The sequence below is a fragment of the Pongo pygmaeus genome, chromosome 15, assembly GCF_028885625.2.
Source record: "Pongo pygmaeus isolate AG05252 chromosome 15, NHGRI_mPonPyg2-v2.0_pri, whole genome shotgun sequence".
NCBI lineage: Eukaryota > Metazoa > Chordata > Mammalia > Primates > Hominidae > Pongo > Pongo pygmaeus.
The window spans coordinates 61,491,061-61,517,606 of NC_072388.2; the positions used below are offsets into that span (position 1 = coordinate 61,491,061).

The 26,546-nt window shown below is 36.5% G+C and overlaps 1 protein-coding gene across 1 annotated transcript in view; it reads right to left on the reverse strand.

The window, feature by feature from the left end:
- Nucleotides 1-12,225: 12,225 nt before the first annotated feature.
- Nucleotides 12,226-26,546, reverse strand: part of KCNH5 (potassium voltage-gated channel subfamily H member 5) — a 347,265-nt gene continuing 332,944 nt past the window's right edge. Inside the window, exon 11 of the mRNA XM_054448009.2 lies at nucleotides 12,226-21,274. Within this exon, the coding sequence (XP_054303984.1) occupies nucleotides 20,327-21,274 (948 nt within the window). The 3' untranslated portion in view covers nucleotides 12,226-20,326. The remainder of the gene's footprint in view (nucleotides 21,275-26,546) is intronic.

Sequence of the window (26,546 nt, forward strand, 5' to 3'; positions counted from 1 at the left end):
GTTTAGGAGTTAACCTAGAAGAAAACCTTCAGGACCTGGAACTTCATGAAAAGTTCTTAGACATGGTTCCAAAAGCACTAGATATTTTTTTAAATCTGTAAATTGGACTTAATCACAATTAAATACCTTTGCTGTATGGAAGACTGTCAAAAGAATGAAAAGACAAACTATAGATTGAGAGAAACTATTGCAAACCATACATTCAACAAAGGATTCATATTTAGAATACATAACTCATTCTCAAAGCTCAACAGTAAATATATATATATTCAATTGGAAAATGACAAATACATGAAGAGATATTTTTCTGAAAATGATACACTGATGGAAAATGAGTGCAAGAAAACACAATCAATATCACTAGCCAATAGAGAAATGCAAATTAAGGCCACCAAGAAATATCATTATACATCTACAGTACAGCTCAAGTAAACAATAGCAACAGTACCAAATACTAGCAGGGAATGGGGAAGCTGGATCTCTCATGTTGCTAGCAGGACTGTAAAATGCTCCAGTCACTATAGAAAACAGTTTGTTTCTTAAAACACTAAATATACACTTACCGTAAGACTCAGAAATTTGTGCTCCTGAATATTTATCCAAAATGAAACTAATGTTCCCACAAAAAAAGCTGTACACAATTGTCCATAGAAGCCTTATTTGTAATAGCCTAAAACTAGAAACAACTAAAATGCCCCTCAATGGTGACACAAACTATGGTATGCCTATATTGTGGAACATTATGCAACAATAAAAAGTAATAAGCTATTAATATACACAACCACTTGGGTGGATCTTAAGGGCATTATGCTGAATGAAAAATGCCAATCTCATAAGTTCCCATACTGCATGTTTTTGTTTATATAAAACCTTGAGATGACAAAATTATAGGTGTGGAAAATAAACTTGTAGTTATCAGGGGTTGGGGATGGTGGGAAAGGGCTGGGATTTGGGTACACTAGAAGGTATTAGCATAAAAGAGCTCTTTGTGGTGAAGGAATAGTTCTGTATTTTGATTACAATGGTGGTTACACAAATCAACCCCTGTGATAGAATGACTCAGTACTATAAATGCATATTGGGCCAATATCAAAGTCCTGGTTTTGATATTGTACTGTAACTAGATAAAATGTAAAATGTAACTATTGGGGGAAACTGGGTGAAGGATACATTGGACCTCCCTGTTTTACCTTATAACTGCCTGTTAATTGATAACTATTTCAATCAAAAAGGGTAACTTAAAAAATTGGTGCTAGATTGTTAAGAATTTACATGTGGGTTTGAGTGGAAAATATGTTAAAAACGCCTTTGCAGCTCTATTTCGGAACGGTAATACTAAATCTTGGCAAATTTTATTCACTAACAGACAATAAAAGTGGGTGGGGGGAGTTGTCATCTGCAATACTTGTGAACTTCTGGAATAGCACAACACTCACAAAAGCTAGAAAATAAAATGGTACACGTGTATTTCTGTAGGCCACATTTTTCAATCTAATTTATATCCAGTAAAATAATACAGTTTCTATAAACTTTAACTCATAAACCAGCTAATAATAGACTCTGAAAAAGCATAGGTAATACAGTACCTTATTATACCCATGTTCAGAAAAATTAATAGGTTAGATCTGGAAAATTGTATACATCACTGTAACATCCTTCAACCTTGAACTAAGGCAAGGCACACTCTTCACTATTAGTCACATCATTGAGACCCAGGAGTTGTGCTTTCTGTCCACCTGCTCGCCTGCTCCCAGCTCACATTAAGATCCACCCAAGTGGTTGTGTATATTAATAGCTTATTCTTTTTTATTGTTGCATAATGTTCCAAAATATGGGCATACCATAGTTTGTTTCATCATTGAGGGGCATTTTGGTTGTTTCTAGTTTTAGGCTATTACAAATAAGGCTTCTATGGTCAATTGTGTACAGCTTTTTTTTCTGAGAACATTAATTTCATTTTGGATAGATATTCAGGAGCACAAATTCCTGAGTCTTACGGTAAGTGTATATTTAGTCTTTTAAGAAACAAACTGTTTTCTAGAGTGAATGGAGCATTTTACAGTCCTGCTAGCAACAGGAGGGAATACAAATGCAGGTAGACCACAACACCCATGCTCCCATCTGGAAATCTGAGGATGATTCTTTCCACAATCATTATTTTCTCTGCATCCTTACCACATTCCTTCCACTTGTACCTAGTCCTTTATATTATGTGTATACCTCTCAGCATCCTACCTTGTATTCTAAGCTCCTCTGAAGGCACGAACTCTCTCCCATATACCTCTGTAACACTCCCTTTTAAGGCATAGTAGTTTTATGTAGTATGAATCTAATGCATGTCTGTAAAATAACATACATTTGAAAAATTACAGGAAAACTAAAATGATATAGCTGTATACTGGTAATTCCACATATTCTAAAATGTTATTAGCATCATACCAGAATATACAGTAGTGATCTCTTCATTTTAACCTTTGAACCAAAAGGAACAAATCTGAAGAAACCTGCAAATACTGAGTAGAAGGTAGTCTCTCTGGGAGTCAGACAGTGAGGTATTAAGATATTCATTCACCATTTTATGATGTTGACATTTAACAATGTTAAGATAACATTCAACATTTGCTTAGTCAACAATGACTGATTACATTCTACACATGTGGCTCTTTGTTAGATCCTGGGGAAACAAGGGTATCCAGGAAATGTGGCCTCCGCCTTCACAGAATCGGCTTACAGGATCAGTAGAGTGAGAATGGGATTTAATTTTGTAAATTAGTGGGAGCCCAATCTGCAATTTACAGGCACAGAACCAGTGTATTTAGAAGCAGTATAGTCTGAGGTCCTAGAATCGTGAAACAGTTTTCAATGGGCATCTTTCAAAGCTTCACCGTGGCTTGAGGTGTTGCAGGGAAATGTAAGCCAAAAGACTTGGTTTGGAGAGATATTGAATCTCTCCAACTGTGAACAATTCTGCTTTGCTTGGAATAGTTCATGCTCTTTCACATCAAGTCATTCTGGAAAAATGACCCTTAGCCAACAAGTCAAAAGAAAAATAATAGTATACTTTCCTCAACTTTTCCAGAATGAGTTTACAACACAAAGCAACAAAGACTTTTAAATTCCACGTTATTATAATTCTTGAGCTTGTGAAACAAACTATGATTTTTTAAAACAGAATATTATTGTACAGCCATATCATCTGCTTTACAGAGCCAGAAAAATCTTTTTATTTTAGTTTAACTTAAAAAACAATGCACCAAAGAAAAGCAAAGCCTGCTGGAGAAACTAGCGGATAGAACCTTGACTAAATAACTTTTCCATGAAATAAAAGATCTGACTGAGAGCTTGAAAAGTAAACCAGCCCAAGATATTGAGTTGCTTGAATTGCAAGGAATAGATCTTGCCTAGATGTGCAACTATAATTTTTAAGGTGCTTTACTTTTAAAGTTTTTTATAGTTTAATCTATCATTTATTACCTGCATGAATGAATGAATACTAGACAACTATAAGTTTAGTTCAGAATAGGAATGCAAAATTCCTTCTGAATTATTTTCAAAATCAGCTTTCAGATTAATAAAATCTCAAATCTCTCACTGAGATAAATAAAATCTTTTGAGATTAAAATCTTTGGCACCAGACTGCTTTGCAGCACCTATTAAGAAATAGTGTAAATGGGCTCCTTGAAATAGTCAGACATATTAAGCAGTAAAGGAAGCTTTGTAATTTAAAGCAATACCTCCCAAAAGTGCTAGTGCCTCTGATCCCCCTTCCCAATAATTCACTAAAATATCTGAGAAGTGCCTAGACTTATAGCTCAGAAATCAATTACTTGTCAACCTATTGGGACTGAAAAATAGTGGTAACGAGAGGCAAAAAGAAGGTGAGAGATTTAAACATTGTCTCAATACAATATATTGAAATACACCTTTCACCAAAGAAGATATAGAAAGGGCACAAATAAAGATGCTTAAGATCATTAATCATCAGGAAAATACACATTTAAACCACAGGAGATACCACTGTAGACCCACTAAAATGTAACTAATCAGAAAGGCTGATAATACTACGTGTTAGCAAGGATGCGGAGAAACTGGAACCATCGTATGTGTTGTTAGAAGGAATGTGAAATAGTACAGTCACTTGAGAAAATAGTTTGGTATTTTCTTTAAAACTTAAACACACATCTACCAAAGGTCCCAGTAATTTTACTCCTACATATCTGCCCATGGCAAATGAAAACACATAGCTACACAAGGGATTATTTATAAAGCAAAAAAAAAAAAAAATTAGAAATAATCTAAATGTCTATCAACTGGTAACTAGGCAAAGTGGGGTATAACTGTGTATTGAAATACTCAGCAATAAAAATGAACTACTGACACATTCAACAACATGGATTTACTTCCAAAATATGGTTTAAGTGAAAGAAGTTCGGCACCAAAGCCTGTGTATTGTATGATTCTATTTAAGTGAAAGTTCTGTTAAAGGCAAATCTAAGGAAAGAGAAAGCACGAGAGGATTGCCTGAGGCTTGGGAGGGTAGCGAGGACTGACAATGGGCATGAGGGACCAGTTTGGGGTAACAGAAACATTCTAGAACTGGATCATGGTAATGGTTGCACACCTATATGAATTTACTAAACCCATAGTATTATATATTTATAGTGAATAAATGTATGCTAGTTAAACGATAATAAAGTTATTAATTAAGAAGCAATAAAGTTTCACAATGAAAGCTTCTCCAATAGATCTCACTGGTGTCAATGTACCAATACCAGACATAATTCATTTGTAAACAAAGTGTGGCTCACTGTCAGGACTAAGGGAAGCAAGATTCCTAGAGTCTAGAAATATTACCTAATTCTCAAAGAAATAAGAGTGGTGGCTATCAAGTTAAGATGATTACTTGCCTCATAAGCTTATTTCATTTACATGAATGAGGTGTATGTGTGTGTAATTATGTAGGAGCCATCACATTCAGTCAGATCTGCAATAACAGTGGTAATGGAAACATAAACCTAAGCAGGATTCTGAATGAGTTTTTGCACTGACGTGCACAGGCAAGCCCATATCTCTGCCTCTAAGCACATACTCTCTTTCCAAAGTTGTGTAATGAGTGAGTCAGAGCTGTGTACACATAAGAAAGGAAAGAGGGCAAGGCAGGGCAGGAATTCAGCTCAATGAAGCCACGGAGCCTCCATTTAAAAATGATACTAATGAGCCCAAAGAAGACATTTTTACCAACATTTATTAGATCCCCTACAATTTAAGCTATAGTAAACTGGATACTATCAAAAGTAGGCTCATTTATAACTTGACAGACACTTAAAAGAGTTATTTGATTGTTGAGCAGATTCTTCTTCCAAAATAAAAACTAATCCATTTTTTAAGTTACAACTTTCACATGAAAGAAGCTAGTATCTGTGTATGAATACTTAAATATCAAAACTTAAATATCAAATGAAAAAGACACAAATATTCTGTAAAGTCTATTCTGAACTGAAAGTTACAGCATTGGACTGGGAATTTTTGCTTTGTCATGGCAGAATATGGTTCTGCTCTACTCGGACAGGCACAAAGGGACTGTGGGTGTAGAGATTATATACAGATTGAAAGGATGAGCATGGATCTGCCATGCCCTAACCCCCAGCCTCTACTGTGGTGCTTTGCACTATTTCTAGCAATGTTCTCAGGAGTTACTTTCTGAATAAGCCAACTTCTGACTGTGGCTGATTTGTGGGTCAAATCATTCACATAATGGTTTGTGTAATTTGAAAAGAGCAAGCAGCATGCCGTATGGTCTAAATCAGGGAATCTCAACCTCAGCACTTTGGGCATTTGGGACTGGATAATACCTTCATTAGGAAGGTTATTCTATTCATTGTAGGACGTTTAACAGCATCACTTGTCCCTATCAACTAGATGCCAGAAGCACTGTTGCCCTAATTAAACAACCCAAAACACTCCCACAAATTGCCAATTATCCCCTAAGAGCAACATTGGCCCCAGTTGAGAACTACTGATCTACACGATCATTTCAAGCTCTTTGGAGTAGTGAAAAGATTGTATAGAAACTTGGAAACAGTATCATTTCCTTCACTGTTGAACTGTCCAGATAACTGTAAATCTATTGATACCTTGAAAATGCAAAGTATCTTGAAAAGTGAAGACACTTGCAAAAAGCAAAGTATCATTATTTCACTTTTATTGCATCAACAAACTCTACCATTAAGAATGGTGAAAGAGGAAAACAAACTTGATCTAAGCATTCAAGCTGGATTTAAAAAGAGATTCATTTTTACTACCTGGCTGATGCAGGTCTAAGCTAAACTAGTCACCTTTATTATGAAATCATAGCAAAAGACAAAATCCAAAATTTATATACAGAGTTATCACCATGTTTGACTACAAAGCCTTATGATATACAGAGATCCTCACTTAATTAAACCATCAAAGTGAGAACAGCCATAATGTGCTAATTTTTGTTGAGCAGTATTAGTTGATGGACACTAAAATTCTCCTGAATAAAGTGAATTATCATTCTGTTCTAGCGGCCTCCTGTTCACCCCATTGGTGAGGGAGGAATCCCCCACCCTAAGTAATACAAGATGGCCAAACACCAAACCCTGGGCAGATGAAATAGCAATTTGTTTGGTCACATATACTCACAGCCCAGAGGAGAAGAACATCCCATACCATGTAGGGCCACACTGGGGTTGGACTCAGAACAATCAGGGGCCATGGTGACACATGCTTTGTAGTAACAAGGGGGTGAGATGACCCCTGGTTCCCAGAGGAGGATGTGATTGGATTGTTTGAAGAAATTTGTTGGATGGCAAGAAAGTGAAAGCCTGTTAGGTTGCAGACTGGTGGAGTGCAGCTGGTCTGACTAATAGGGAAACTAGCCAGGTGGAAGCCTTTTTCACTGGGAGTCAAGGGGACACATCTAGCAAGAACAGGGGAACTTATGGTTAGGTCTTTGGGGCCTGGTGACGCACAAAGATATCAAGGCATCACATGGCGTTTTAGGCCACATAATACACATTGTCAGGGAGTTGGAAGTGTTTTATGATGTCTCACTCATTTTGAATGCAAAGAGAATACCAAGTGACCAAGTGATAGATATATCCTCCTGCATGACTTAGCTGTACTGAAGCTTTTCAAAACAGGAGAGAGTCTTAAAGAAATAGACTTGAACTACTCTAAGCATTCTTTCAAGACTTTTAATAGTAGTAGCTATACTGGGTATAGTGCACACATCTAAGCACTGTAGGCAGCTATTAAAGAAGACGGAACACAGCCCTTTTCCTTTTTTTTTTTTTTTTTTTTTTGAGACAGAGTTTCGTTCTTGTTGCCCAGGCTGGAGTGCAATGGCGCAATCTCGGCTCACTGCAACCTCCGCCTCCCGGGTTCAAGGGATTCTCCTGCCTCAGCCTCCTGAGTAGCCGGGATTACAGGGACCCACCACCACGCCTGGCTAATTTTTGTATTTTTAGTAGAGATGGGGTTTCGCCATGTTGCCCAGGCTGGTCTCAAACTCCTGACCTCAGGTGATCCGCCCACCTCAGCCTCCCAAAGTGCTGGGATCACAGGCGTGAGCCACCGCGCCTGGCCACAGCCCTTTTCTCTAAGTAGCTCATGTATACATGACCATAGTGTCCTGCACAGATATCAATGCTCCTGTGGGACTTTTCCACATAGGTCATCATGCAGAGGAGAAACTAAGTGGATGCCATGAATTGTAATACTCCATATCTGTAAATAGAACATACATGAAGGGGAACCCTAGCATTTTTCCTATTTTAGGAACTTTAGCACAAGGCTAAACCCTGGAATTCTGTAATCAGATTACAAATCCTCCAAAAAATAATTTTAACTTTTATTTCTGTAGGTCCTGATGTAAAACCAAGTGCCTAATGCAGGTCTGAGAGTCACTTTGAGGCAAATAATATCTGAAAGTCAGAGACCTGAGTTTGAAAACATTTTCTGATACTTTCTAGTTATGTGAGGTTACAAGGGGTTGTTTATCACCCAGAGCCTGTGGGCTTATTTCTCTAATGAGGTTGTTAGAAGCATTATATGTGAAGGTGTCTGAGACTGAAAAATAATAGATATTTCTACTTATCCAAACATCCGTATATAACACACAAAATTATAAGAATCTTGGTTTTATATCAAAGTCAATTCAATAAAACAACAACAAAAACACACAAGATGCAGCCCTGTAAAAGGTACAGACATCTTGCCAGAGCGTAGAAGGGAGGGAAGTTGAATGAAGGTATTGGTGTTAAACATGGTTCCTGTGTCATGTTAGGTAAAAACATTTTAATTTGTCAACTCCAGCATTATGTATGCTCTCACTGTATCTAAATGGGTCAAAGTCCTAAATTAGCTAAACACCTAGTGGCCCCTCTACATCTTTAGTATGAACTTTAGGAATTGATCTTACAGCACTGAATCTTAAGTCAGGAAGAACTCTGAAACAGCATCAAATACCTACTATGTGTAACAGAGATCTTACATGATATTGACAACTAAGTGTGAAAGTGAAAATGACAAATAGTACTGCTATTTTAGAGAATTTCAGATTAGTAAAACTGGGACTATATTTTCATATAGCCTGTATGTTAACAGGTTCTTTACATACTTCCTGAAGTGTGGAAGTAGAGAGGCTATTACAGTGTTTGTGTTTGCCCTTATAGTTGACGGGAAGGTAAAAGGACTCCAGCTGTTGTGTCTTGACAAACTTTGAACTTGTCCAATTTTCTCTATGTATAATTGAGAAAATCTTGGAACTTCACTAAGAGCTGTGTGTGAATATATGTTATTAATATTTACGGCTCTTTCTCAATAAGTTCTGGAATCCACCCTTGACTACTGGGAAAATCAATGGCAAATAGAGAGAACCTCAAGCTTTGTATAGCCCATTATATTTTTCAAAGCATTTTCACTGCTATTATCTCATTTAATCTGGTCCCAACCTACTATAGGCTATACAAGGAATAACACTAGCAGAGGAAAGGAAGAGAAGAGAGTCTCCTGGTAACTGCACTAGCACAGAAATGTATTTGCTGCTGTTGTCCTGAAAGGCAAAACCCCTCCCTGCCCTCCTTCCACTCAGCCTCTTCCTTTCAGGGCGTTCAATGGCAATTGTTGGAAATCTTGCTTTCATCCTTCCTTTTCTCCTCGGGCAGGCAGGGAGCCACAGAGCCATCAGCTTAAGGTTGCCTGCAGAGTGTTCCTTCTCCTCTCCCTGCTTATAGCAGAATGGAAAACTACAGGGAAGGAAATAACTGTGTATGCATGCCGCAGTGAAAGTGCCAGACCTCTGAAAATCTGCTCCCTGCTCTCCTTACCTGAGTTGTAAAAATTTAGGGGAAGCGTGTTAAGAACGGAGAATATGGAAATTTAAAGAAAGCATGAGAGAGCTCAAATTCTCTCCTGTCTCTAAAAGCAGGTATTATTCTTCCTGACACTCCTGCCAGTGAGTGGATTCCATAGTTCAAAGGTCATTAACATGAGGAATTTCAACAGAATCTTGCTGTTTGTCTTTGAACAGGATAGTCACAGTTGTGAAAGAAAACTCTTAAGGTCCACCCTTGCAGCTGAATTTGGTCAGTGTGGAGTGCCTAGAGCAGTATCATACATGGGAGGAATGTTTGTTGATGGGGTTGAATGACTACAGGTGACAAGTTGCTAGCACTTCTCCATCAGCCACTGGTGGTATCGAACACTGTTATTTATAAACTGTGACCACAGATACATATTTTTTCTTTTCATGGGAATAGTCCTAGAGAATTTTAAGAACTGAGGAAGATGTCATCCCCAAACACACACACCCACACCCACACACACACACACACACACAGGCGAGCGCACGCACGCACACTTCAAGACTTAAGCTAAGCTTGGGTGCCAGAGGACAGTAGAATCAGATGAGATGGAAAGCTGTGTTTTATGCGCCCATATGCACCCACAGGAAGCAGGAACCCAGAAGTTCCAGTTTCTGCTCCACACAGAGAGATCTGGGGTGGTCAGCATCCCACCAGTCTTTATTCAGTCTTCTTGAACTCTGACCCAACTGTGTATCCTTAGCCAGATACAACAAATAACCTGTCTAGTTCTGATTCTAAAACCAGGTGGACAGAGAGTATCATGAGTGTAGAATGTGAAATTACAATCTTCAATATCAAATGGAGAGAGTACACCTTTTATGAGATATCAGTTGTTTTTTTAAGAAAACTGGAATAAAGGACACACACCTTTACATAAATGACATAGTTGAACACGTAGCTATCCTTTCTGCAATATTCAGAGAGGAGACTAGCAACACTTTCAGTAGCATTAGCTAAAGAGTGTGTGTGTGTTTGTGTGTGTGTGTGTTTTGCACTGTGAAAAACCAGATGGCATGTGATATAGTGTAAGAAACATTGGACTTGGAGTCAAGACAACTGAATTTTAATCCCAACTCCTCCCAACTCCCAACTTTAATTTCCAAAGTTGTCACTGTACATACAACTTTGGAGAATTGCCCACCCTTTCCAATTCTTGGTTTCTTCATTTCTCAAAGTAGGCATGGTGCTAATTCCTCCCCAATGCCCCTTCTGGCTATATAAGGTCAGCTCTGCATCACTCGCCTTGGGCACGTCTTTATTTAATCAAATTAAAAGCATGTTACGCTGATTTTCCTAGATTAAACAGAATGTATCCAACTTGATATAGGAAAACTTGGTGTTTTCAACAATCTTACAGGATGCAAAAGCCTCCTAACTGGGTGGGAATAGAAGGAGCTAACCACAAGTTTGAAAGTTGGAAGGTTAAAGCATGTTCTATTTTTCATCACATTCCCTGAAGAAAACATCCTATGGGACAAAAACTTCTCATTCTGCTTGTAATGGTATTTGGCACTTGAGTATTTCCTCACACATCTACAATATGTATTATCATGTTTTGAAATTTTTTTTTTTTTGAGATGGAGTTTTCTCTGTTGCCCAGGCTAGAGTGCAATGGCGTGATCTTGGCTAACTGCACCTTCTAACTCCTGGGTTCAAGCGATTCTCCTGCCTCAGCCTCCCTAGTAGCTGGGATTACAGGCACACACCACCACCCCCAACTAATTTTTGTATTTTTAGTAGCGAGAGGGTTTCACCATGTTGGCCAGGCTGGTCTCAAACTCCTGACCTTAGGTGATCCACCCGCCTCGGCCTTCCAAAGTGCTGGGATTATGGGCTGGGCCACCTCGCCCAGCCAAAAATTGGTATCTTTCTTAATTGAGTTATTACCATGGAACTTAGAAGGAAAGATTGCAATTTATTGTTGACTATGTGTGCATGTGCATGTGTGAGTAAGGAAAGAAGAAAAAAAAGAGGAGGAAAATCAACAAAAGTGGAGAAAGCATTAATTACTGTTCATTTGTGTAGAAAGTTTCCCTTCATTTTGACAATTCATTTTGTTATCTGTGATCATCATATCCTTGATTCCTATATAATTGAAAGCTAACTCTAGAATCCTCTACTTATATTCTAATATAGCCATAGCAAAGACGAAGCTTTATTTGGTTGTTCTGTAATCAAAATGTAATTTTACGTAGCCATAGGTATGAATAATTTTTCAGTGATGTGCCAAAAAAGTGTTCCTCAAACTTGTTTTTTAGTTAGAAGAAAAATCTGCAGTTCTCGTGTTGCAGACAGCCTATGTTACATATTTAGCTCTTGTTTTTCAATAGGAATTTGGCAAAGCCATTTATAATTTTTTTCAAAAAATGAGAAAAGTATACTTTTATTCCATGTACATTCTGCCCTTTAAGCCTCTAAATTTCACTGCTTGGAATAAATTAATAATGTTATGATATTAATAGAATTTTAGAAATATTGATAGAGAAATATTTTCAAATCCCATTTTAAAATAAGGATTTCTCCAAATTCCTATTCAGATATGCTCATTATCTCTATCTTTCATGGTACAGAGAAATATTCTAATTCAAACAAATTTACTCCTGGAGCTTAAACTTTTTATTTCTGATATAATACTACTTTATCATTTATACCATAATGATACAATTTATCAGAGGAAAAGTATTATGAAAGTTTAAGATAACACTGGAATTCTAATATATCAAAAGACTGTTTCCTCTAAACCTATTGCTTTGTGTTTTAATATTGGGGAGCTTTTCACTTATTTAACTAAATTCAAAATAGCAATTTCCAACAAAGACCCAATTCAAATTAATTCCATAAAATGCACATTTTATTCTGTATCATGAAAAAATATCCACATTTAAATAAAGTGTGAAAAAAAGCAAAGTTAGTCCTCCCTGATGAAATACAGTTTATTGTGCTGAAACCCAGAATTATTTTGGGCTAAAAGCTTCCACCTGCCAATTCACTTTTCAAAATGACCATTTCTTGAGAACAAACGTTAAATAAAGTGATAATCACCACAAACTTCCCAGAAGCAATTGAATTTTGATCACAATTATTTCATAATTGACCCTAAAGTCACAAAGTTAAAATATGTTCACACATCCTGTCAGCAATCAGGTGATAGTTCAACAGTACATACAAAATTTCTGTATTATACATTGCAGTATCTTTGTTTAAGTAGAAAAAAGGATCTGCTTAGCATGAATCAGATTTTGAAAAGAGCCAACAAGTACTGCTTAGCATAATGGTATTAAAAACATCCCACATGAAATTTTTGCATTGTTTCCTTTGTCAATGCATGAATCAATTATTTCTGGTGAATTAACCCTTAAAGGCAGAGGCATTTTTAATACCCCCAATATCTCACCAATATGGTTGCAGTGACAAAAACATTTAAGAAGTTGCAAAATTAATTCCCATAGTAACATTAGTGTTATAGTAGAATTTACATTGTAGTATACAAAATGCCACAACTAGTGTAAACAAAGTCACTAGAACATAGACTAAAAAGAACTCTATAATTTTCAATATATCATGAATCTGCACATTTTGTGTTGTTTGAGTACCAAGCACTTCTAAAAGTCATTGCTCTTTCAACAAACTACAATGGATGTTTTAGGGTAAAAAAATGGTTCTAAACTGGTTTCCACTTTTCATAACAATCACTTAAGAAATCTGTTCCTAATATGAAATGCATATTCCCTCTTGCTTTATTAACTGTGAACAGGTTCTAAGGTGGAAGGTGACTGCTTGATGGAAGATGCTGGTGCAGTCAACCCTAAGGAGATGAAAGTGAACACTACACTTATTCCCTCTCTGATAAAGGGTCATAAGAATAGCAATGTGAAAACATCCCTGCAGAGGTCAAAAAAGCAATTCTGACCACTGTTTTTTTCTGAAAATGAAATAGGCTAATCTTGATTTTAAATAAAAGTGCATTTGGATTTTGTGTAAGTTGACAGTTCATGGCTGTGACATAATATACCAATATTAAATACTTAGGACTATCAAACACTGTAACATGGAATTAAAAATGAATCTTTGTTGTGATTTTGCATAGTTTACTAGCTAGGTATTCTTCCTGTTTGCAGTCTTGGCTTCATCAGGAATCTTTCCCGCTATAATTTGGTTGAAAAAGTTGAGGAGCAAATGAGGGGTCCATGACAACAATGGTTCTAGGAACAACAATAATCTTTATGTTGCTTTTTGCCAAAGTCCGATTTCTCTAACTCAATGGAGAGTCTGACCAAAAGCTTTGGATAGAGGGAAGTGGTTACATTTTATATTATGAAATATGATTTAGCAGAGAATGGGGATAAAATTACTTAAATTAGTTATTATGGATACTCAATCTGGTTTATTGAAGCGTCAAGGTGAATATTTTGGCTTTGACTGCTTTGGTCATTCAACAGTCAGTGATTCCACGTGAATGAGAGAGTGATCAGATCTTTTTGTTTCCTCCCATCAAAATGCAGCCCAACCAGCCAAGTGCTTAGGGGATTGGGTTTGTAGGCCAGAACCAGAGGTTCTAAACTCATTGGTTGGTGGGAGAACACTTATTTCTAAAGAAGGCCCCAGCATTTGACAAGCTTTCAAACTGCTTCCAAAGGTTTTGTTAAAACCTTAACGACAACGTGTCATCTTAAAAACAAATAAACAAAAGCTATTTAAAAGGCACCACATACAGAAAACTCATTAAAAGGAAGCAACTGCTATCCCTTCTCCACCCTCCTTTTTCCTCAGTTATATCTCTGGTCATAAGCTGCACTTTTTGGTTTACTGTTCTTTGACCAAGTGCCTTTACAAGTAGTACAAGTCATGACCTCATTTAAACAATCATGCAGTGGTAATGTAAAAGCCAGGATGGAAGTGAGCTGATTATAAAAAGCTTTGGATAGTGTCAGTGGGGTCCTTCACAGTCATTATTTTAAAAGTAGGATTCTTCCTTTCTATGATTACCTCTGGCTCAGTTATTAGCCAAGTGAAAACAAGATGGTTTGGGCTGAAGATTCCAGCATGCAGTCTTGTAATATCTTGTTTTTTTCTCCTTATTTCAAGACACTTGCTTTAGAAATCTCAAAGGGTAGAACAAATAAATCACATTCAGAAAATCAACATTTTTTCATTAGAGAAAATTATTGAAACTCTCTGAAGTAAATATACATACTATGAGCTCATTAATTTTGGAAATAAGGATACAAGTTGCCATTCTAAACAGAAATAGTTCATTTGGATAATGCATTTAATAGTGGTTTGGCCAAGAAGCCAACATCAGTGCAATCAATAAAAATATCTGAATAATCTACTGAAAACCCAATGAGTCAAAAAATAAATTTTAAAAATAAATTTCGGAGTCTCATCCAAATCCCACTATTAAAAATAAAAAGAAATTATAGAAAAAAATCCTGAATGACTCTTGCTTTCCTTAACCATTACGCATTACCTCTTTAGGTTAAAATTCAACTGGAAAAGAAAATGTTGATACCAGTGACCATATGTCAAACATACCACATTTGACAGTTTACTTTGGCTGATGTCTTTCAACTGTTAGGAGAAGTAACAGTTGGGACAGGGCACCTTTTGCTTAAGACAGTATGATTTCAAACTCTGTCATTGACTCTGACCTATCAAGAAAAACCAAACATTTACATTCACACTATAGAGTGCAATTTTTAAGAATTATTTTAAGAAATCGTTAAAAGTATGTGTCTGGAAAACCTAGACTAGATGCTTGAACTAGATAGTTCTTGTAATGTCAGTATTCTACAAAATAAAGTTTTCTCCCTACGGTCTGACTGCCTGTGTTAGAAACTCAACTTTACCATGTAACAGGTATGCTATCCTGGACAAGTTCCTTAACCTATACCTTCATGAGATTGTTGCAAGAATTAAATTTGATAACCTAAATAAAATGCTTATCATAGTTAGCACTTGGTAAATATAAGCTTAGTTAACTTATTTAACTTCTAAGCCTAAGAGTAAAGAAGCAGATAGATTCTACTCAGTCTTTTCTCAACCCTCGCCTTCATCATCTTCCTAGTTCCCAGTCCAAATCCTCAGTGGCCCTGACCCTCATAAAGAATGCAAACACATGGGTCTTATCCTAAAAATGAAGTGATAGAAAATCTCAAGTCAGAATACAGGCCAAAACTTAATAACACATAGCACATAGTTAAGAATTTTGTTATAAGAGTGTCTGCCTATGTGGAATCATGTATCTTGAACAGGTCATGATTATTTTAATATAAAAAGTTGAAGGATGAACTACTCTAGTTATTATTTGTATAAATTTAAGGGGTACACATTCAGTTTTGTTACACAGATACATTGGTGAACTACTCTATACCTTGGCCACTACCAATTTTTTCACAAAATTGAGAATTTCTGCCAAGCAGTATGATTAAGTAGAAATAAGAAAAATCATAAAATTTACCTATCTTTCTCTTCTTTCTCTCTTCTGTCAAAGGAGCTTCATTCTTTCCAGGTTTATTTGATTCATAGTTCTAAATTCCCACATAAGTATGAAGTTTTATGCTTACCTGCCACTAATAATTATTTAGCAAACTATGCCTCTCTCTGTTAACCTCTGACCAGATAAATCTCTTCTAAAACCTAAAAGAATATTTAGATAAAAATCACATCACCGTCAATCCCTGAAATCTCTTCTAAAATCTAGAAGAATATTTTGATAGAGAGTACATCATGGATACTCTTCTATGAAAGAATGGAAAAGTGATCACTTGTCATAATGTGATGTTCACCTGCAAGAAAGATAATTTTTTCATTGACCTAACAGCATGTTGATATAAGAAGGCAACAGCTGTTATCTTTGTTTTCTTATTTATTGGCGGGGAAATGGTAGCATTTGGTATACTAGAAAAGGTTAACTTGCCCATAATTACACTTCTAGTTTGTGGTAAAGCTAAATTCAGAATCCGAGACAAAGCTCAGATACTAAGACTTAAGGTGTTTTCCAAAAGACTGTTTTTGTCTTTTCCCCCTTTCCATTAAGATGAGAAGAGAAATACTTTTATGCCTAATAGAAAAAATTATAGCACAACATTCACATGATTATAAAATATTCATATTTGAAAGTTATCCATGTATGATATGCACATTCTAGATAAATGTTCTCATTACCTACATGGAATTTTGGAAAACAAACTCAGAGAAAATTGCTTAAAAGATAAAAATTATACAAGATAGTGGAATTCATTAGAAATATGATGAATAATTTCACAAATATCTGCCACTGCACACTTCAAAACAGTCACTGCTCTGAAGGCTAATATTAAAAAAAAATTCCAAATGACTTTAGTTATTTAAAATAAGATATCAAATGGACCAGATATCACGGGGTGAACAAAATCTCCTTAAACAGAAGGGAAAATGTGATTTTCATCTGGGCTCCAATAAGGTTAATTTTGATAATGGTACTTTAGTTAGCGGTCACAACTAATTTTCCTATTAAAGTGTTGAGTACAACAGAAGTATACATTTTTTCTAGAGCAATTTCAAACCCCAGATTTTCCATTTTTTCTCTGATATGCATAAAGTTGTTTGTAAAAAATACTTAGGACATTTTTAGTCCTATACTTAATGCGAGATACAACTAGTGTCATAAAAATTTTCCACTTTAACAATGAAGCATGGGCCTGTATTCAACCATGTCATTCAATTCAACCACTGTGCCTGAACCATTTTCAGTACCATTCATATAGCTTTGGTATTGTTATCTGGCTTTTGTGTGCCTATTTGCTTTTTATCATAATCTCTTCCATCTGCTAGATCACATTTAGTGCAACAATATCCTGATACAGACTGATAAAACCTGCCATTATGATACATCACTCACATTTCCATTCTAATTTGACTTTTGCTATTATGTTACAACCACCTGTCGAGGATACAGCATCTGATCTTACCTATTAATAACATCACAGAAAAATATTGAAGGTGCGTAAATTGCTTTGGAAAATGTTTGGATTTCTAATACATATCCATTTACTCCTATTAATATATTATTTAGAAATATAATATTAAAATTTTTATTCTGGATGCACCAAGAGCATCTATACAGTGTAGGAATAAAACATGCAGTTATCTGTCCCCAAAAGAGCATCTACTGTCTATGTGCTAGTTGAGGCAACATAGAACATGATTCTATCATTATTGCATGTATTAAAGCAAGTATTCACCCTTCATTCAAATCTGAGTAAATTCAACTGCTAAGATTTGTGGAATCTGGGAACCTAAAAGACTACTCTATATACAATGTTTGCTGAAAACACGCATTCCTGCTGAAAACAGCAGGGTGCATTCAGCACCTCTTCATATCATGCACACAGAGAACAGAGATGGCTGAAAAGACACTATGATAACTGCACCATAAATAAACAATTGATACTTTCCCTCCTTCCTGACAATCTGGAGTAATTCAAAACCATTATGTTTCTCACATATATGAACAATAACATTGTGTAGGTCGATTAGGTGAAACTCTACGTCAATGTCAGAACACAGTAAATATTTGCACCACTAATATGCAAAGGCATGAATTAGAACTTCAAATCATCATGTTGTTCACAGTCATTCTTTTATAGCTTTACACCAATAGTTACTTTTGAAGCACTGGCTAAAGTTAAACTAACAACTTCTGTAATCAGATTCTTATTTTAACCACACATTCACCTTTAAAAGCTTAAGCCAAACTTGACTTGAACAAATAGAAAAATACCCTGAAATTCAATAAATGTCAGAGGTCAAGAAAAAGATATCATCCTCACCATGAAAGCAACAAAATTCCAATTTCAAGGCTGCTTCCTTACTCCATAATTATTTCATTTTCTTGTGTTTGTGGTAGGTAGATATTGTAGCATTACATGGAGACGTGCTCCCCTGAAAACTTCCATTATGGTTAATGGAAGTTATACGCACAAAGAAAGGAAAATGGAGCCCATGGCTCATAACATATGTTTTGAGACTCCTAGATTAAAGAGGCACATCTTGTGGGCATGTGAAGTTCAACAGAAATTCTAAAATAGCAACTGTTTTTACAAATCACTGTTTTGCACTTCTCAAGTCTGAATGTGATAACATGTCTTTCAGTTCTAGTGGCTTTGGTTGGGAATACTGGAAGATAGAAAAGCTCATACAAATGGGTATAATAGACCAAAATATCTCCTTCGATTTTGCCATCATCTTTTGCATATTGTTAACATATATGTACAGATGGTCCCGTAATATATAAATTACTCGCACATATTTTCAACTTCATGCAAACACTAACTCCCCTGCTCCCCATATTAAATGCTGTGCATGCACTGACTGAAAAGTATGCGTCCCTGAACAACTTCCTAAAATATAGTTTAGTCAAAAGAAATAAGTTCTCCTGGGTTCTTACAGTGAATGTGTATTTTATTCTCAATCCATATCATTTAAGGGACTAGTTATATACAGGACAACTCTTTGTGACTTTTTTTAAAAACTTGATAATAGGCACTTTCTACAAAGAGGATTTGAATTCAAAAGACTAAAATTCAGTCTTTAGTATCCCTCTTTCATAAATGGATCTGCCTGAGCCACAATAGTTTATTGAATCAACTCAGCAGAAGTCCAGCAGTAGAACTGTGTGCAAAAAGCTTTAAACAACTGTAATCACAATAAAATGATAGAAAAGCAGTTATCTGAGTCGAGCAACTTAATGTCTACTTCTTGGTTGGTTGGTTTGTTTGTTTTACCACATTTCATGTGTTATCACTACAAACACTAGGATTCAATTGTCAACAATCCGTACCAGTGTTTCATTCTTTCTAAGTTATAGACATGCCACAAAAATTTATCTATCTGTTTACGTTCTTTTTTATTTTATACCATAATAGTTAGCATTTTGATATGATTACTTAAATGCTTTTTTTGTATGTTTCTTTGTTCTTTTTTATTTTATACCATAATAGTTAGCATTTTGATATGATTACTTAAATGCTTTTTTTCGTATGTTTCTTTGCTAAGAAGCCTTTCAATGTCACTCTTGAACATGTTTTGGAAATATAAATTTAGAGCATTCATCAGCTTTGGAAATTCAGCATCTCTTACATGAATTGTCAAAAGGCCCTTATACCCTGTGGTGCAGTGTTTCTATAATGACATACACTATATTAATAGTTTAGTATTTATGGTGTTGATAATGTCAGCTGTTCTCCAAGAAGGAAGGAGTAGGGATTTTCTTACATAAGAGCTAATGATTACTATCTAAGTATAATGTTAAAAAACGAGAGGTATAGTTGATCAAAAATGTAATTCATGCACAAAACCCATAGCAATAAGTTTTCAATATCCCACACTGTTATCTGACTTAGGCAACAAAACGGTCATTTAAATGGAGCAAACACTGCCTGTAGGGGAAAAGAACCTAACACTAAGTTACAGAAAAATATCCTATGGAAAGAGATCATAACATGGTACTAATAGTTTAAAAGACTGAACTCTTCCTTGGCATTAATCTATACTTTTAACTTAACACAACAGTGAGAAAATGATAGCTCGATATACATACTCAGCCTGAGATCAAATTTGTCATGGCAACATTGGCAGGTTGGACCCTGATTCTTCAAATATTACATTGCCTTGGGTAACAAAAATCATACTCTTTTATTATAGAATAGAGATTATAAATAAATGTAAAGTGTGCATGCAGTCAACTGCATAATATACAAGCAATATCTATGTTTTTAATCATCATCTTCTTTGGCAGGCCAGAATCCAGCTGGACATGCAATATTTACATATCAAAATCCATGTGTGGTCATCATCTTGAAAGCAAGTGAAAATATATATATGTATATACTGTATATACACACATATGTATATACTGTTTTAATATATTAACAAATATATATGTATATATATTAAAAGTGGATTTCATCTTTGTCAGATTCAGGTGATTCAGGCCTTGAAACACTAAAAATATCCTGACATGGTATCTGGGGGGGTACTTGGAGTGGCATTTGGGATTTGGGAGATGAGGCCTGGGGTACACTTTTTTCTGACAGTATTTTTAAAATTTCTGCCACCTGCTTTTCTAGGGCAGTCATTCTGCAGCTGAGCAGCTGGATGTCCTCTTTGAGTTCGTGTTTGACTTCCTGCAGTGTGGTCTGTAAGGCCTGCTCGGGGATGGGATAAAAGGGGTGCTTGGCATCAGCCTGGATGGGACTGTGCTCTAGCGGACTTCGGGCCTCCCCAGCCTTATCCAAACGAAGGTCACTTTTTGTAATTCCACTGTCACAAGAATCTGTTTTCCTTAGTGGGTTTTTGGTCACACTGTTCTCTGAATCACTGCTCTTGGGGTCCTCAGACAATAGCCCCATTGACTCAGCTTTAGTGACATTATTCCAGTCTTCCTTTTTCTCCTCATGGGCTCCCATATTATTCTTGAGTCGCAGCCACCCTTTTCCATTTCCATTCTTCATTCTTATTGGGCTGTTGACTTTGAGACATTTTTGGTCAGCACCGCCGTTGGGCTTGAGTTCCATGGCATCACGGTTGTTCTGCTTAAGGGATTCACTGGTTTTCACATAGGCCAGAGACGTCTGAATGGGAGTAATCTGTGACACAGTCACCACGCTGGTGCCGGTGATGGAGGCTCCATTCTGTAAGGAGCGGCTCTCTACCTGGAGTTGGTTCCTCTCGGGGTCACCCTGTGTTGAGCCCTGATTCCGCAGCTCCTTCTGCTGCTTGAACTTCTGGAAGAGCTTTCTGACTGGGTGGTCCACGGGAATGCTGAGGGTCACCTCATTCTTCTGCCGGAGGCGCTCCTCCTCCTCTTTCTTCACATCACTGATCTTACGAAAGATGATCTGTGGAACGGGAGAGATAGTCACAGCCTGATTATAAAAGCAGATGGATTAACAGTTGTGTAATACTATGCTGCATGTGCTTTGTGTTACAAAGAAAACACTTGAATATTTGATAAGATTATTTCTCAAGAGAAAAATTTAAATACCATTATGGAATTGCATTTATGAAATTTATGGATGCAATATGCCTTAAACCCAACATAGAAATGTTGGCTGCTTATTTACTTAGTTCTAGTCCCCTACATATCAGAGGGAGAATTACTCAAGAGACAACTGAATAGAGAGGTACTTTGCTTCTAGTTTATGTTCCCATTATATTACCGTTTAGTAGGAAATACACAAATACATACATACATACATATTTGTATATGTATATATGTATATACATACATACATATTTGTATATGTATATGTATATATGTATATACCTACATACATATTTGTATATGTATGTAGGTATATACCTACATACATATTTGTATATGTATGTAGGTATATACCTACATACATATTTGTATATGTATGTATGTATATACATATATACATATTTGTATATGTATGTATGTATATACATATATAAGGAAATACGTATTTATACCTTAAATTTCTCTGTAATGAATTGCCACTTTTGTATGATTTTCCTTATTGTGTAGAAATAAGATTCAAAACCATTTTTAATATTATCCTCTGTTTGGGTATCAGATAGTAAGAATTCCAGGCTATAAATGTACTGAAAAGTTACACAGTTTAGCAAATGGCATCTGGGTTGGGTGAGGGGAGAATTTAAATTGATTTATATGACCCCAGAAGGCAGAACTAGAATTTGTGAGTAAAAGTTTCTGGGAGGTAACATCAGCTCAGTACACAGACTTCATTGCAAACTGCTCTCTATTGAATAAACTGCCTCGAAAACTCGTGATCGTTCTACCACTAAAAGGTTAAAATAGAAGTATGTTTTCCGTATGACATGTTCACTGGGTTGGAGGTTGAACTCTAATTTCCCAGATTCTTTAAATTTTACACATAAAATTAAATACGTAGTGCAGGTGAGGGGTTAGATATCCACAAACAAATGAGCATCATTTTATTTAAAATGTATTTTGAAGATAATAATGGGAAGAACTTATGATAACCCCATCAGAAGAAATAAAAAATGTTGGCCATATAAGAAATTGCCACATATATTAGCAGAGTTGGAAGTAAAGTTAGTAAGTGTGAGATTTTTGCTCAGAGTCCTGAAAAGCGAAGTAACTGCAGGTGAAGGCTGTAAGGAAAATCAAAAAAGAGTTATATTAGATAAGGCACTTTCAGAATCAGACAATTTTATCACTCAAGGAAAATAACTTACCTTGATCACCCTCTGTAAGTCGTTGGTTAGAGTAGAAACACATGTGAAGCACGTGTTCTCTAACCCATATCAGACACTCAACATACGTTGGTTCTCTCTCCTTGAACTCTCATAAAATACTCCTATCTGAAACCATTTACTATCTTTTGGATATTCAGCAGCTGCCTGGAGTAACATATAATCATTGATTTTACACCAAAAACCAATACTATTGATGGTCACCGTTAACAGAAAAGTCAGAAAGATAGGAATTCCCCTTCCAGGTAAGAGTACATTTTCTAAAATGAGATTGATGTACTAAACTCAGCTTATCGAGTGGTACTAATTTGTATTTTAAAATAAATTCAGTAACTGTCTGTAAAGGCCAACATACTTTTTCTTGTTAGTGGCACATGAAATTGGGTCTTTTTAAAATATGTAATAATAATCTCAAATTCTGACATCAAAGCTCCAGCAGTTTAATTCGAAGTCTTTCAAAGGGTTGACACATTTCTTATGCTTCCTAAAGTAAACATAGTTATACTAAGTCTTCAAGATATGAACATTCTTTAGAACCAGACACACCCAGACACAGGAACACAGATACTATTTTCCTATTTCAGCCCCTTTTTGAAAAAGTACTCATTTTGATTCTATGGGTGGACACGAGAGGCCTAATATGAATGATTTTCCACATCCCCCTTCCCACTCACCACTTACCCTTTTTATTTTTTTAAGGTGGTTGTTTAGCCTAGGATAGACATAGTGTTGGCTCGATGTGGTAACTGAGAGCAGCCTTCACATTTGGGAACAGGGAACCATTTCAAAGTCAGTGGAGCGTGACAGGCGCTAGGCACACAGGAAGATCAGGTAAAATGCAGGTCCCCCGTGCAATATTTGGGACATACTAAAAACATCAGACATTATAAATCTGAATTGGACATACGTATCCTTTAACAAATATTCAATGTTTATTTGAATTTTAATTTTACCTGGGAGTCCCGTATTTTTGTTTGCTAAATTTGGAAACCCCATTGGTATACAATAGACAAGGACATTCCTATTTTGTAATGTCTACCTGTCCTGCCATGCAGAGACTATACTGAAAGATTTGGTATTACTGACATCTGAGAATTTGTGGGCACCTTAGGCAAGAGCCTTATTTGTTTAGATTTTTCAATATAATGGCTACTAATAGCTTGCAATTATTGTGTGCTTACCAAGTTCAGGGTGTTTTGTGATGTAAGACTGTAACATGCCCATGTAAAATATCAATAAAATAAATCTTTCCCAGCTTCCTTGACCACCAGCTGCCTCCCACCGACCCCCAACCAAGAACAAACAAGTGTTTGAATTGCTACTATTTAGCTAGAAACAAAGACTCCAAATACCAAAATACATAGAGCAAAGGGGGTCTTGGCACAGGGCTTGATTTCTCACCTACACTAGGGGACAAATGAGATAGAGCTGGAGCTGTATTTTGCTGTCAAGAAATGTAAAAGTAACTGGGAAAGAGAAAGAATCAAGCTCTGATACATTAGATAACAGAATTCTGAGTATTGCACATTGTTCCTTTCCCTCTTTTTACTCCCGGGAGATAGGAGATTAAGTAATTTTAAACATAGCTCCCTTGAGGTTTGAGGGTACTTATGACCAACAAGACTGGTCCTGAATTGTTATCAAGTTTGCAGAACAGCAGGACCTACACATCCAATCTCAGGAGCCGGCAATGCACGGCTGAAAAACATGCTCTTTAGAGAGCCAAAGTTCCCCTCTTTGCTCCTTGCCCTTCACTTCCTTTATAGCTCAGAGGGGCACTGGCTGGGATCCCCTAGAGCTCAGGAAGCCACTGAACGTAGTCATTTGTGAATTCAGTCTGCTAGAAGCCAGGCAAGGCAAAAGCACTGTGTGAGGTGGGAAAGGTTATTGCACCCTGTAGGTGATCTGCCACCAGGGACTTTCAGGCCATCAATTATGCCACACATAAAGACAGCCAGCAGTTGGACATGACCAGCTCAAAAGCCAACACTCTGAGGAGTGGCTACAGGCCCTCCAGTTCTCAGACACAAGCCCTAGGTCCCGAAGTAGATCGCTCTTTCTCCTTAGCAGCAGGGCCTGCTGACAATCTGCAGCCCAGTGAGAGGAGAGCAGGTGCAGGAGGAAGGTTAGAAAGAGGCGGTCATGAGGAGATTTATCACCCAATGTATACAACTGGAACTGACGCCTAACCGCAAACAGTAACACTTGGATTTGGTCAACTACTTATTATATCCAGGTTTTTAAGAGGTAGTTTTTTTTAAAAAAAAAAATACTAGTTTGAATTGACCTTATAGGATTAGATTACATTTATTTTATTTTACTTTTGACTATGGAACAAAAAAATGGCATTGTAAAATGATTATAAAATATCTGTATATAGCAAAGTGGTCACTTCCACACATGTATTTTCTCATTTAAGTGTCATGGAATGAGAACATTTTACGAGCTGGGTCCTATTATTCTCTACTGTAGGACACAGGTCATATTATTCTTATATCACAGAGAAGCAAATTGAGGCATAAAGAGTTTAAGTGGTTTCCCTTAGGTCACACAACTGTGTGTCCAGGATACAAATCCAAGGGGTCAGATTCCAAACAGTCTTAACCATTCCACTCTCCTGCTCCTCAAGGTAACTTTTATACTTTCTCCTGGACTCCGTGAAAATTCGGATAGAGGAATGGGTGAAGTAGGAAGTTGTGCAGCAGTTTCACACTCAGCAGGTCATCCTTCACAGAGCGTTTGCCATGGAGAACCATCCCTGAAAGCCGTGAATTGAACACGATTGAAGCTGTATACTTGCTGGGAAAGCGGTAGCCTTGACTAGCACCTTCAAAGAGCTTTGTGGGAGGCAGTCTCTAGACCCTCCTTACTCTCCAAAGCAGAGCCAGTAGGCTTAAACACATGCTACCATTTTGCAGCTTCCGGTCCCCTTCAAGGATGCCTTGTGTTTTTGTTTTGTTTTGTTTTTAACTTTCTTCTACATATATTAAATACACTACCTTTATGGAAGGCAGGGAGCAGGGAGAGTCAAAGAATGTGACTTTCCCTGGACTCTGACATCAACCTTGATTCCACTTACACCTAAATCATTTGTTTACGAGAATAGGGATTTCTGTCTGCTTTGCTAACTGCTATTATCTCTAGTGTCTGTAACATGCCTGCCACATTGGAATTCCTCAATAAATAAATGTTATTCATTAGTTCAATAACCTTTTCATACATTCAGCAAATGTATGACGCAGTGCGTCTATGAATGGAAAATGTTACAAATAAGCAGGGCACTTTATAGTTCCTTCACTATGTTCCACTGTCTAAACAATGAATCAGTGCTATCTGTATATTATTATTATTATTATTGATCATTAATGTCTACTCCTCATTTGGAAGCAGGAGCTATATCATTTGCCTTCTGGCATTCCTAGAACCTACCCAACTACTGAGCAAATGCATACTGGGTAGACTGAGGTTCAAATCTTTGACCCACAAATCAGTCATTGAAAGGTCTTGAATCAGAACCTGCTTTGATTTCATTGCAAGGATGCAATAATATCCATTAGAAGCTTATTTTCTAGCTTACGACAAAACAAAATTTTCTTTCCTACTGCAAGGTAAGAGAATATAGGCACCGATTTTGAAATGGAAAGCTTCATTAAAAACAAATGAAAATGAAAAGGTGATTTAATCATGCTTATGGGCTTTAAACACTAATTTACAAGGTGCTACCACCAGCTGATCCATATCTTTCTTGTATGCAAAGTATGATAGGTTTTTGTTTGTTTTAAGTTTAAAAGAATGTACAAATATAACAAATAAGAAGATAAAACATCAGGGATGCCTAACATAAGTAACTCACTGTATTTCAAACACACTAAATGCAATTAGGCCCTCTCTATAAATCCTTACAGT